Source organism: Molothrus ater, chromosome 8 (assembly GCF_012460135.2).
Source record: "Molothrus ater isolate BHLD 08-10-18 breed brown headed cowbird chromosome 8, BPBGC_Mater_1.1, whole genome shotgun sequence".
Classification (NCBI taxonomy): Eukaryota; Metazoa; Chordata; class Aves; order Passeriformes; family Icteridae; genus Molothrus; species Molothrus ater.
In genome coordinates, this window is record NC_050485.2 from 9,760,910 (window position 1) to 9,774,650 (window position 13,741).

A 13,741-nucleotide genomic window follows, 5' to 3' on the forward strand; every position below is an offset into this window, starting at 1 on the left:
GACTTAATAAGCAGTATTTTTGGTTTGCTAGCATAAACCACTTCTTTTTTCTTAATATCAAATATTTGCTCACATTCTAGACAGTGGCTTCATCTCAATCGATGCTTGAGAGAGGCAGGGAGTTCATGCTCCTTGGGAGAAGAAAAACTAGCTAATGGTTGCTGCTGAAGGCTTTATTGTGCAATAGTCCATCCTGTGAGAGCAAGTTTATTCTCAATCTTTAATTACCCTCTGATTGTTTTTTTGTTTTTAGCATTTTCTATATTGGTAAGAATCACTTCAACTTTGTCCCATTTGCTAACACTATTTATTGATCAATCTCTTATCTTAGCTCAGTTAGCTCAGTGCTAACTTCCTTCTTCAGCTCTCTTGTCTCTTCTGGAGCACCTAACTTAGTAGCACTCCTGGTTTTCCTAGGAAGCGGCTGTATCTATTTATGTTCCAGATGCCCTGATATAAATGTTTTTTGCTTCTGCTAACTCTGTCTAGCTTTTTGTAGGAAAGGGTTCTGATCTGATGTATGATCACCATCCTGAATTCTCTAGTTTAGTAATACTAATATGCTTTGTTTTCTCAGAGCTTTTCAAGAAAATCCTAGCACAAGATTAAACTCTGAAGTAATACCTACACTCTGTCATAGTCTATGACTTTGATTTGTGCCTTCTGCTTAGAAATAACCACATGCACAGTGCTCCATTAAGCTGTTTCAATTGTAGCACTCTGGCTGTCTCCAATTACTGTATTTCATTGAAAAATATCTACCTAGTCTGTGCTCCACATGTTGAACTGAGTGCTGTCAGACTTACAGTTTTAATTTGGAAAAGTTCACTGCTTTGTCGTCAGTGTAGCAATCTTTTATTACCCATATGTGCAGAGCATCTCTATGGCTGGATGTAGCCATACAGAGCTAGGTTTACAGTTTCAGGGGCATGTGGTAAGTGAAAGGAAACATATAGAAAGTCTTTGCTCAGTTTTCTGGAACGGAATTGCTTTTCACTTAGCAACATATGTAGACAGACAAGATTTCTTTTTTTTTTTTTCAAACTATGTCCTTGATGGATATTAGGGTTTGCCAAAACTGAAAGATTTAATTTGCTTTAAAGTTTGATTTACAGAAAATTACCACAGTTATGCACATGTCTTTCTTGGATTCACTTAGTTCTCCACTGGATTTCTTGTCATTGAAATAGTAATACTCATGAAGAATGAAACTTCTTGCCCTGTTACTTATAATGCTGCAGAGGCTTGGTGTATTTGTTCATAAATTTTTCTCATTTTTTTTCTTTTTTCTCTATTCCAAATATACATTAGTCTCCATTGCATTTAGATTTTAGAATTAAAGAGATGATAAGCCCCAAATCTGCTCATGGGATGAAATGACACAACAGTAATTTTGATATATTCAAATAAAGCTGGTCTAACTTTGTTGTCGTTTTGTATATGTGATCTGTTTAACTGACAAGGATTGTCAGTGATGATTGTTTCAGGAAGTTTACTAGGAAATAAAAGTTTTCTTTTGGTCTTTTGTTTGTTTTTCATTAAATAAAGAGTGTCTCGCTTATTTACCTCCTTACACCTGGACATGGTAATGGGCCTGGAGGCAGAAGCATACCTTGATGAGAGCAAATGAGCACTTTGCTCCCACCTGGAGCTGTCTCTGGATTGTAGTAGCACTTGTACAGAAGAGGATGATGTATAAAGCATCAGTTGCATGCACCTTGAGAAGTTAAAGTTAAAATTAAAGTTTTCAATAGCCAAATGTTGTATCTGTAATTACACATTAATTATCTGGCTAATGCGCTTAAATATCACAAAATAGTGATAGGTTAATGTTAAAAGAGCATATATTGACTATTAAATTTTGAAAATTATATTTAAAGCTCTGTATGCTAGCATAGAAATAATCCATTTCCCAATGCCCTTTCTCTAAAATATTGCACGTTATTTAACATTCTCATAATACGACTGCATAGAATAATCTGGTCATGGTAGCCGAGTGGAGAGGTAGAGGTCTTATTATGACCTCTTTTTAGGAGTACGTGTGTAAGTTTATGTGTTTCATAAGGCTGAATGCAGTGGGTGAAGAAGATGATTTAAAATAGAATGAATCTTGCATGTAACAGAGGCAATGTGATACAAGTATTTTTGTTCTTGGTAATGGAAGTTGTGTCCCACAGCTTGTGTTGTAACTTGTTAGGCAAGAAGGAAGTACAAATGAGTTTTTGGTAGTGTTCCAGTAATCCACAGCTAAGCCAAAGTTTTTTTTAACAGTTCATCATCTAAAAGTAGGAACCTGACCCTTTTTTATTTGCTAAAGGAAAATGTGAACCTAATGGAGGGAAAAAACCCCAAAACAAGCCCTTTTTAAATAATATAACTATTCACTGGAAAATTGAAATGGCAAGACTTACATATACATCAACCTTTTGCTTCTAGTGAGGGAAACTAGTTTTCAGAAGATAAACTGGAGTAACTACTTTTCTTTAGGTGTTAGGTGCTAGAGGAGTTTTAATGAAAATGTGCAGATGCTAAAGCATATGGAAGGAGTTGATCACAGAATGAAACTAAGGTTGATTCAAAGCCAACAAAGGTGCCTTCAGAAGAATATAATAGTGATAGATTACCTAAACTAAGTAGTTGGATTCAAGATACATTATTTAATATAAGATTTAAAGTATATTTAATCTATTATTTAAATATATACTTTATTTCTCATGAAATGGTCAAAGTATATGTGGCTTTTGGTGCTCCTTGTTAATTGGTTTTATGTTCTGTAGGATCTTCGTGAAATTGTGTTCATTGTGAGAAATTGGCAGTACTGTTGTTTACAGAGGGTCTAATAATTGTTCTTTAATCACTTTCAGGTCTCTTGTAGCTAACCTTGCTGCTGCTAACTGCTATAAGAAGGAAAAGCATCTTGATTTGGAGAAGAACTGGAAGTTGGTGGAAAAGGCCAAAGTTTATTACATAGCAGTAAGTTCAGCCCCTTTCAAAATGCTAAATTTTGTGTTACAGTATCCTGAAGTTTAAGCAGTGAGTATGTCTGTTGTATGTGGTTTTGAATGATTTTATAGGAGGACAGGGAAAGAAAATGACTGCTTCAATTTCAGTATTTGATTTCTTCAAAATCAGATGTATGAATGCAGAAGAATGTTTTAGTTGTATGTTCACTTAAATTGATGGGAAAAATCATAAGAACTAAACATATTTTCAGGGCTTTTGTAGTAATGCATCAAATTTACATTTCACATTTTCTAGTAAATCGTTGTGAAGGATGCACAAATTATGTAGAAAAACACTATTAGCATAATTATTCACTGCAAACAGTTTGAGCTTATTTGTGTGAACAATCTTAATTGCTATTTATTCCATAGTAATTACTGTGGCACCTTATAACTCAATATTTCAGAAACAATAATTTTGACAAATCTCTTAAATGTGGGTGGTGGGGCAAACTGATTTTAATGCTTTAATCTTGCTTTTGGAATAAAGGGGGGTTTGAGGATGGGGCATTAGTAGATTCACAATTAGTATTCTTTTTTTTCCATCCAGAATGAATCAAGCCAGATAAATGTATTTGTGTAGATTATGTCTTGCCTAAATAGAAGTGATGAATTTGTTTTCACCTTGCTCTCAAATGGATATGACTGGTCAGAATTAACAAACATAGAAGTCTATGACAGATTAAAACATCATAATGTGCATGTAATATATGGATTCTGTATGACAACTCTTTCCATTCTGCTACCTGAGCTATATGGGAACAGCTGGCAAGAAGTGTGAAAAATTGATTATCCAGGAGGAACAAGTTCATTGAAAATACAGTTACTTCTTTTAGGTAGTGTTAATGTCTCTTACAGCCAGTTAGTGTGCACTGCTGTAGGCTTTACATAGTTGTTATTGATTCTTGTGTATGGCCAAGACTGTCCCTTTATAAGTGTCAAAGAATACTTAAAACCTTCTCAGTGTACAAAGAAAATATGTCCCACTGTTATGACCATGTGTTTGTGCTGTGGTTAAAATATATGTAGGTGTATTGTCTACTAATTTTTTATCGCTGGTTTTTTTTCACATGTTCTGAGTTCTTTATTTTCCAAATGCCATGCTTGGGAATTACTGCTGTTGGCTGAAAAATTTTGGAAGACTAAGAGTATAGGTTAAATAAAGAAGAACGACAAATATTCCCAAAAGTTTTACTGCACTATGTTCGGGGTTGTTTTTTTTTTTTAATTTTCCCATGCCTGTATATCATTCCCAATGAAGCTTCCAATGTACCATTTGGAAACATTTAACTTAGTGGAGATGCTTCAGGAAAACTGTGAAACATTACATGAGGTACTAAACAGATTTGTACTTTTTAAGATAAAACCGTCGTCTTATTTCAGTTCTAAAGTCACTCTTGTGTGTTCAGTCAGTTTGATCACTTAAATGTTGACTAGGTGACTCACTACTCTGATTCTTGTATATATTAAAAGCTGTTTTTCTCAGATGCCAGTTCTACAACATCCAGACTTTGGGAGACAGAGAATTATTGTACTAAGCTGAAAGTAAACCCCAAGATGAGCATGTGATAATGGATAAAAAAATTAAATTGAACTGCTGATAAATGATATTATATATTTACAATATGAAATTCAGATTAGGGAAGTATATGATTGCAGGAGATGTTTTGAGTGAAGAACCTTTTTCACATGTATGGCAAAAGCACTCAAGGATGGGGTCACTCAGGTTTCTAGGACAGTATTATCACTTCAGATTACAGATTGCATATGTAACTTTACTGAAGGAGAGGAGACAGTGTAGAACCATCCATGGTTCTTCATGCTACAGTGTGCTCATGCCCTTCTCTTTCATTTAGCTTCTTTTCTTGTGGGTTTGTAGTGATTACCAGATTAAACAAAACCATGTAGTGAGCAATTACCACTCCTGAGGTAGAGGGTAGCTCTGAGTCATTAATTTGTCTGCTGTTGTCTGTCTTCACTTTAGTCTTGTTACCTTCCGTGACATTGCACTGTGCATATGTTGCTTTTCATTTCCTTCTTTCTATCCAACTGTCACCTATTTCTGGAATTGCATTGGAGAGTATGTCAGTGACAGATACTTATTCTGGAAATTCATGTCCTGAGATTATCAAACAATCTATTTTCTTGGCAGTACTGGGCAGTTGTTGCTTTAGGACAGGTCTCTGATATCCTGTGGTCACCTGTATATGCTTTCTAGAACAGATAATAAGCTTTTCAATGCAGCATTCAGCAGAATGACCCTCATGTGAAACTTAGCTCTGAAATCTAATCAATTCACAGAGGGAGGAGTAGGTACAAAGGAAAAGATAGTGAAGCCCTGACAGAACCCTTAAAAACAACTTCTGTTACCATGAATGAACACAATACATTTATTTTAGCCATCTGGTAATCAGATCCAGCAGACAAATTATAGAAAGGCTAGCAGAGAATAGGACCTAGTAAATCACAGATAGAAGCAAAATACAGAGGCTGCCCCAGCTTTCTCAAAGATGGTAAACTTTGAAGGTGTATTTTAATCCTTTAAAATTACTCTATTTTGAATCATTTAAGATAGGCTACATGTACTGTCAAACTCTGTGCAATTTCTTTCCCTTCTCCAGACATAATTCCTATACTTGTGGTAATTTATACCATTGACATAATATCTTCCAGTCTGTCATATTCATTTCACTGTGCATCAGCTAGCTGTGCTGCTGGTGTCTGATTAGAATTCACTGTGAGGAATTTTATTTGGTTCCTACTGAGGCTAGAAGATGTCTCTTCCTCAGACATTTCCCTTATTTCAGAATAAGTTCAGAGTCATGATAGCAGTAAACACTGTCATTCAGTCTCAGGAGCTGTGAGTGGGACACAACATGAAGCTAATTGTAAATTCGGGGGAGGAACAGGCAAGTTAATTTTTTTTCTCTTTTTTTTTTCTTTTGTCTTTTTTTTTTTTTTTTTGTCCTGTGAGTTTGTGCTTGCTGTCAGGACTTGCATTTTAGAAATCGTGTCAGAGTTGCATCTTACAGACTTGGGTGATAAAACTCCACATTTGTGCACCTTGTCTTATTTTAAGAGGCATCTGTGGGAGTTGCTGGTGTTCAGCTTCTTTAACATTGCACACAAACATTTTGACATTATTAACGCAACTTGCAGTATATAGCTGTAATTTTCATATTTTACAAAGGCCTGAAATGCAAAGATATTTTTATTGTCAGTGGTTTTGGTTAAAAAAAAATCTGTTGATAACAGTTACAAGAGCAGAAAAAAATTGAGAAGCATTTTAGTCAATTGACTTCAATGGGTAAGTCTCTGTTACTGTATATAAGTAAGAAATTTTGAGTTTGTTCTTCCATAATGGGAAGAAAATGGAAAAGGAGAAAATGCTTTCCTTCATTAAAAGCTGCACTTAACCTTGTGAAATCTTAACTGTATCAATTAATCCATATGGCTTGCTCATACAGACAACTGAATTTTAACTTTCTCCCTGTACATGAGCATGCTTGTTACAAGTGGTGGTTTCCCAGGTATGTGCTCTCTTCTGTTCCAGTTAGCCATTCTTATTTCAGCCAGTTATTTAGTTTTACTCAGTTTGTCCTTTGGTACAACACCTGCATTTGTTCAATGTTTGCAGTTGTTGATTGTGAGGTGGATGAAACACTGGCATTTGATGCTCATATTTTCTTGGTGCTGAAGTAATGTGTTTCTTCTTCAAAGTTCCTTCTGTGCTTCAGTTGGGGTTTTTTTTGTTTAGTTTCTTTTTGTTTCCCAAGAACTTTCCTTTACTGAGCATCTGAAATGGCAATATTGAGTGCAGTTGTGTTCCCAATCTGTGGTAATGTAGTCTTAGCCTAGAATGGATCATTAAAGGAGCTTCCAAAACCCCAAAAAATCTTCTTGGTTATTTTGCTGTTGTTATTTCATAATCTGTAAAAGTTTAAACTGTTTTCTTCTCCTACTTCTGCATAGCAAATACTTGAAGTTTCTCAGTGATGATGCCCTTCAGCTGTACCACACTGAGTATAAAATTTCCTAATGCTGCTTAGATTTGTTAGCCCACAGTTGAGCTACATTCAGGACCTTCAGCATCTTTTGGGCTTTCAAAGCTAATATCAAGTGTACTTTATTTTGATGATGACAGTTCTGATAAAGACCAGGAATTCTGGGCTTAGGCCAAGTTTCCAGGCGGAAATATCATTTATTACAGCAAGTCATAATGAACCCAATGCACCACACCTGTCTGCTGGAGAAATTTTTAAAACTCCAACCACCCTGCTCTGTTTCAACAAACGCTGTGGTATTTTTATATTTATTTTCTTTTAATGCCCAAGTACTTGTCTAAGCAGAGAGATACTGTGGTAGTGTAGTGGGCTTGATGGAGGAATTATCTGGTTTCAACATGAGTCTGTCAAAACATAAGCTTGATGTCAGCAATGAGTAGCAAAGTTTAAATAACATTGTACAGTATTTTACATGGAGTTTGGCTATTCTACTTGAGAAGAAATGCTGATTATTACAACGATGTAAGTATAAATGAAATTTCTTTTGTGTTGCCTCTTCCTTTTAGAGGCATATTCAGTGAATGCATTTTTATTGTAATTTACTGCTGTGATGAGTATGATAACTTACAATGGATTTTGATAGGCTTTTTGCTTTGAGATGTGCTAGGTCTGTGTGTGCATCACAGGAAACAAGACACTCGCAGGAAGCAAAATATCCCTTATAAAGGACATTTGTTTGAATGACTTCACAACAGTTTTTTTTCCCATTGGTAACTTTTGCCATAGTGCTCTGGCACCAGTGTGTTGTGCCATTTGACATGCAAAGCTGTTTCTCACAATGATTAATAGGTTTTAGAGCCAGGAAACCACCATACTGAGTATCTTAGCCATAGAGAAGAAAGTGCAGCTAGCAACAGTTAGTTGTGGCCAGGGATAACATCCCCTTACTGAAACCCACCATCTTGAGGCATTGTGTTTTCTGGAAATCATAGCTGAAGTGGGATGCATTTATTGTGGAGAGATGGTAGACTCTGTATCTAACCAGGAAGTAAAACTGCCATTTACTGGCTTCCAAAGCAAATACGGGGAAAGAACCCTTTCTCTGTCATAAATGCAGAAACCCACAGCTTTATTTCTTTGATTAAAATACAAAAAAAGCTGTGTCTAAACCAGCCACATATTGTGTCATCCTGTGATATATTTAGGGAGTGCATTATGCTACCATTTCAGGTATAACTTCTCATGCATAAACTATTTTGTTAGTGTTTTCTCAAGTAACTTACGTGAAAAAATGAATGAGAAACTTCTTTCTTATTTTTTGTTGTGAAATTTGCTCTTCAAGATGCCATTCTTCAAAGTGAATGCTTTGCACTTTATGGTGAAAAATACGTCATCAGCTTTTAAGGAAGGTTGTACCTCCTGTTTCTATAGAATAAAATTAAGGACAATCTGTGTAACATTGTAAAAAAAATTAGTTCTAAATGTTCACCTCTATGTTATTAATTGTATTTTTTAAGATGAAGAAAATGCATATTTCCTTTTCAGTCCTTCTCCTCCTACCCCAGTAGCCTTTAAATTGCAGATATGTTTCTTCAGCACAGTAATTAGTGAAGTTCAGTCATCGCTCCTTTTATCATGTGATTTTTGTGTGGTTTTTTTGAAGAATGCCTTATTAGAACACTTACACAGCCAGTCTAGCTGCAACAGCCAGGCGGCAATAGCAGTGCCATTTTTCACAAAGAAAATGTTGAAAAGGAGCCAAATGTTTGGTGGCAGAGTCTGTTGCTAGGAAATCAAGTTCCTGAGGCGATTAATGACAAAGCAAGCAATAAAAAGAAGGCAGAATTACAGATTTAAAAGAGAGGGAGAAAAAAAAGTGGTTGGTGTTATAATTACCCAAAGAAATCCGTACTCATTAAATTGGCTGTTTTTATGATTGACTTTAATTGGAGGTTAGCTCAGATATTTAGCTCCTTTCCCACCCCTTTAAACACACACATGCACATAATCTGTAGAACTGCAGACTTGTTTTTCTAAGCATTGAGAGGAGCTTGCCCTGTAATTTGATCCCCACTGACAGATGCATTTTCTATGCTGCCATTTTGAATTAACCTATTGTGCAACAATTTTCCTCAGCTCTGTTGAATAAAACATCAAGTCTTATTACCTCAGATGGATTTGATAGAGTAAAAGAATGTACTTCTAGCTGAAGTAGACTATTTGCAATGAGTTCAGTGATTTGAACTCTGCCAACAAGCCCCAATAATTTGTGATGTAGACTTAAAGAATGAAAGAGAGAGGAGCCACGTGGGGGGTCTTTTTGGCTGTATGAAGTTCAAACACAAACCTCGGAGTAATATTGTTCTATGTGCTAAGGTTATGTCCCGAGATCAAACCTTTTTAGATAAAGCATGTTAACTGAGATTTTTTACTATTAAGCAGATTAGGTTTGAACTAGAGATTCTCTTACCCCAGTAGTTATCCAAACTGTCAGGCTACTGTGGGATTAAAAAAATAAAAATCAATCCCTTCTCCCTGAAGCCCCAATAGCTGGATTTTACCTCTGAGACTTCTTTTGTGAAGACAAATTTTCCCATATAAAGTTAGGCTAGAATAAATGATGTTTTTCAATTATATTAAATTCCAAATAATTCTGTGATAAGGGGAGAACAGACTTTCACCTTATTCACTTTTCTGCCCAATTAGAAAAACTTACACAGTTGGTTCAACAAAATTTTGGCACAGAAATGGGAAAGCAACTGACCCTGACATTTAAATCCTGTCATGTTTCATTGCTCGTTTCAAGACAATATTCCCTACTTGGAGCAAGTGATAAGTGAGAAAATAACCTTTTACAATACCTGCAAGTGAATACACAGAAGCTAACTGTAAAAACTAAATGATTCCATAGCTCTCTGAATTCCGAACCAAGCAGTGAGACAATAGAACTGTGCGTATTCTGTCCAACAAAACCCACATTACTAATCAGATGCCAATGCCAAGCTGTCTGCTTTGTTAAATACCCAGGTTCCCTGAGGCAAGAAGACAGCTGCTATAACTACTATGAAATTTGGTAGCTCAATCTATTTTTGCTACCCTTGGGCTATCAAGCTACTGTTAATTCAGACCACCCCAATTGGTACACTTTAGGGATTTTTTTTCCAAGTGTTTGTAATTAAAATGATAAAACATCATTATTACTCCAAAGATGTTGTGCACGCTTTGTATTTGACAGATACCTACAGAGATAAACCCAGCGTGTAATTTTCATTGACATAATGGTTGTGATTGCATTACCCTTTTAAAAGTATATTGCTTTTTAAAGGGGGGGTGGGGGGAAGAAGGGAAAGGGCATGCTTTTATTTCATTAATAGAATATGTAAATCTGCTGAAATACTAAATCAGTCTCTTGGTTGTAAGCTACTTCTCTGCAAAGACTGAATCAGGCTTAGCAGCAGGCTGGGGAGTGCTGAAAATTGGTGTTCACAAGGGACAGGGACCTGCTGTGCCACCCACAGCTCACTGCAGAGACCTCTGCTCCCAGGTGCCTCTGCCTTTAGGGACACTGAGTCTCAAGTCATACATAAAGTCTTGGCAGACTTAACACACTTATTTAAATGTAAATTAAAAAGGGAAGACTTCATACTCTAAGTGGTAAGGTGACTCAGTTGGAAGGGAAATTTTTACTGTAGCTTCTCTTGCATGTCAGGCTTTATTCGATGCTCTCCTTATGAGAGCATAAGAATTTTGTCTGTTACCATGTCAACTTTCTTAGAGCAAAATCTCAAAACTAAAGCACCATCAAATCAAGGCATTAGAAGCTCTGAAACAATATTGGTTCTATCTTCTGTTAATTTTTGTTTCAGTACTTCTCTAATAACATTTTTAAAGAATCAATTATTTAAGACTGTTCTAAGGACTAAAACCTGAAATTTCTGAGTTTTTCTAGATTGAGTTAAACTTGTTTGTTTTGTTTCCTACATACCAAAATTTATCATAAATTCATAGTTACCACTCTGAGTACAGTTGGTTGAAATGTGAGGTTCCTTCTTTTTTTATAAAGGACTTGATCTCATTAACATGAGGAAATGTCATAGTCTACATAACCCTGAAATATGTATTGTATCTATGTCATCGACTTTTACATTAAAAAACATACAAATTCTGCACCAACTGTGCTCTGTTTTACATGAAAAAAGTTTATTTCTTTAACAGCAAAGACTGCCTAACCTTAGAGCTAAGCTGTTTATGATAGCCCACTACTTGGTCTGAAGTGAAAATTATAGTTTCATTTATTATTTCCCTCTATAATAAGGACAATGCAGTTGTTTAAATACAAAACTTTTTTTTTTTTTGCAAATGGTGATGCTGAATGATTTGCTTTGAAACAAGCATTGAAGTGGTAACATTTGGGCGTGATATTTCAAAGCCAGTAACTTGCAGTAAAATTATAGAATGTTAAAATGTGCATGCACATAATGCAAGGGGATTCAAATATGCTCTTTCTTATCCCAAAACTTAACCTGTGCTGAGGGGCGTTGATCTTCACTGTAGGCTACAGGTGCTTTGAAATAACAGGATAGGAACCTGCAGGCTACTTTTTGATTCTGCAAGAAACAAACCATTTTAGAAAGAAAAAATGTTTTTACAGCATAGCTAACCAATATCCTAAAAGTCTGTGTCAAGAAGATTTTTGTGCTATATTGTGCTTAGTAATTGTGTACTTGGAGTCAAAAAACTAATACTGCAAAAATGCTTCTGCACTGATTTTCAGTGACAATACATGAAACACATAAATAGTATGCCTTGCAGATTGGGCTTTTCACAACTTTGTGATAAATTCTTCGGCCCTTTAGGAGGTAAAGGGCTGAGTCCTGCCAGCTTTGTTTGTTATCAGGTTTATTTGAAACAGGAGTTGACTTGATCCCAAAAGCAGGCTCTAGAAGTTCATTCGAAAGGAGCTGCTGAGGAGTTTTTGTGGTGTGGCTTTAATCCTCCTGGTCGTCAGGCTGCTGTTCAATCAGCAGTGCACCAGGTCACCTTGGTAAATGTGCTTCAGACTGTCTGGTTTGGTCAAAAGAAAGATCATCTTCCTTTCTTCTTTTCTTTTTCATTTAATTAAGGGTAGAATGCTCAAGGAAATACTACATTCTCTGAATAAGGAATAAGTGCTGGTTTTGAAGAAATTTTATAATTTGGAAGGGTGGATGTGAGACACTGTTTCTTTCTAAGGAATATACAGACCATCATGGTAGCAGGTAGTGCTTGACAGATAAAACATCATTTTAGCAATATGAACAAGATAAACACATCAATACTAATCATTGCAAATGTTTGACATAAACAAAAGATAAAGGCCCTTAGAATTGTTCCATAACAGAAGGATTTTGCTGATGCAGCTGCTGTGGAAAACAGTCCTGGGGATTTACACTTCTTTCTGGCATAAGCACCCTAATATGGAGGCACTTTGTAACAGCTGCTGCCCCAGCAGAAGAGCTCTCACCTTCCCAATCATACTTGCACCATCTTTCTATTGGCAGGACTGTGTTGGTTAAGGATAATGTGTTTTTTTCATGTTTCTAAATAATTTAGCTGCTTGAACAAAATAATTTAATAAACACCTGGCCATAAACACCTGGTGAGTATTCAGCATGAATACTCAGACCTCATGGTCCATAAATATTGCAAAACTCTTCCAAAGTCAGAAGATTTCCCATGGGTTGTACATGGCTAACAATTCTCACCCTTGGAGATGTGTAGATGAGAAGATGTGTCTTGTTACCACTTTTTATGCTGAAGTTACAGAAGTTGTTTTACAGAATGACGCTGCTCCTAATAGTTTTTCCAACTATGGTATTACCAGATGCAATATAACAATGCTTTCCTGCATATTTGAAAATGGTGGGAAACAGCAGTTAACAGTATTTATCATGAAATATGCCTCAACATATGCCTCTGAACATGTCTTTTTAAGACCATATGGAGTATAATTGGTGCTGAACAACATTGAGGTGTTTTGTGAAAAGTAAAGGCTAAGCATTATAAAGAGTCATAAAATCTGAAAGAATGAGGTAAATGTAAGAAATGGGAGAAAGAGGGTGGTGCTGAATACTCTGTCTTGTTCTCTGCATAACCTGATGTGAGAGACCACAGTATTTTTCATAGATTTCTCTTCACGGTAGGGTTAAAATAAAGAAATTCAGCAAAACAGTGGCAGGTAGTGGATATAGAAGACTGTGTGAGTAATTGGAATGAAGCAGAGACAACCTTGTTATCTACTGAGGGCACCCAGGACAATACTGGCATTTATAGCTTGCATACTGTCATTGATCACAGCAGAGTAAGGTAAGAATGAACTTTGTTCCTTAAATATGAATTTCCCCTGTCCTTTGAGGACTGTAGTCAAAGTGAAATACCTTTTATTTGTTTAGTTATTAAGAAAGCTTATTTCCAAGAGGAAAAATTTCAGCTTAGAATTAATAGCCAATGTTCTAAAACGTAAATTCCTCATTATTTTATTTATTTTAATCATGAATGACAACTGAATGTAGAAAAAAATTGCAAACTAATAGTGATGGAAAATTTTCAACAATAAGGATCCAATTTTTGCTGAAGAAAGAGAGAAATTTTCAATGTGTGTATATAAAGGATAGCAAGTATTCATTCCCCAGAACTAGTGCTGTCCCTAAGTGCTTCTTTATACTGCTGAGAATGGGCAGAAGAGAGTTTCTGCTG

At 35.8% G+C, this 13,741-nt stretch overlaps 1 protein-coding gene across 2 annotated transcripts in view; it reads left to right on the forward strand.

Moving 5' to 3' along the window:
• Window positions 1–13,741, forward strand: part of ADK (adenosine kinase) — a 269,560-nt gene that overhangs the window by 125,147 nt on the left and 130,672 nt on the right. For both annotated transcript variants that reach the window (XM_036385322.2, XM_036385323.2), the window contains exon 6: window positions 2,865–2,973. In XM_036385322.2, the coding sequence (XP_036241215.1) occupies window positions 2,865–2,973 (109 nt within the window). The remainder of the gene's footprint in view (window positions 1–2,864; window positions 2,974–13,741) is intronic.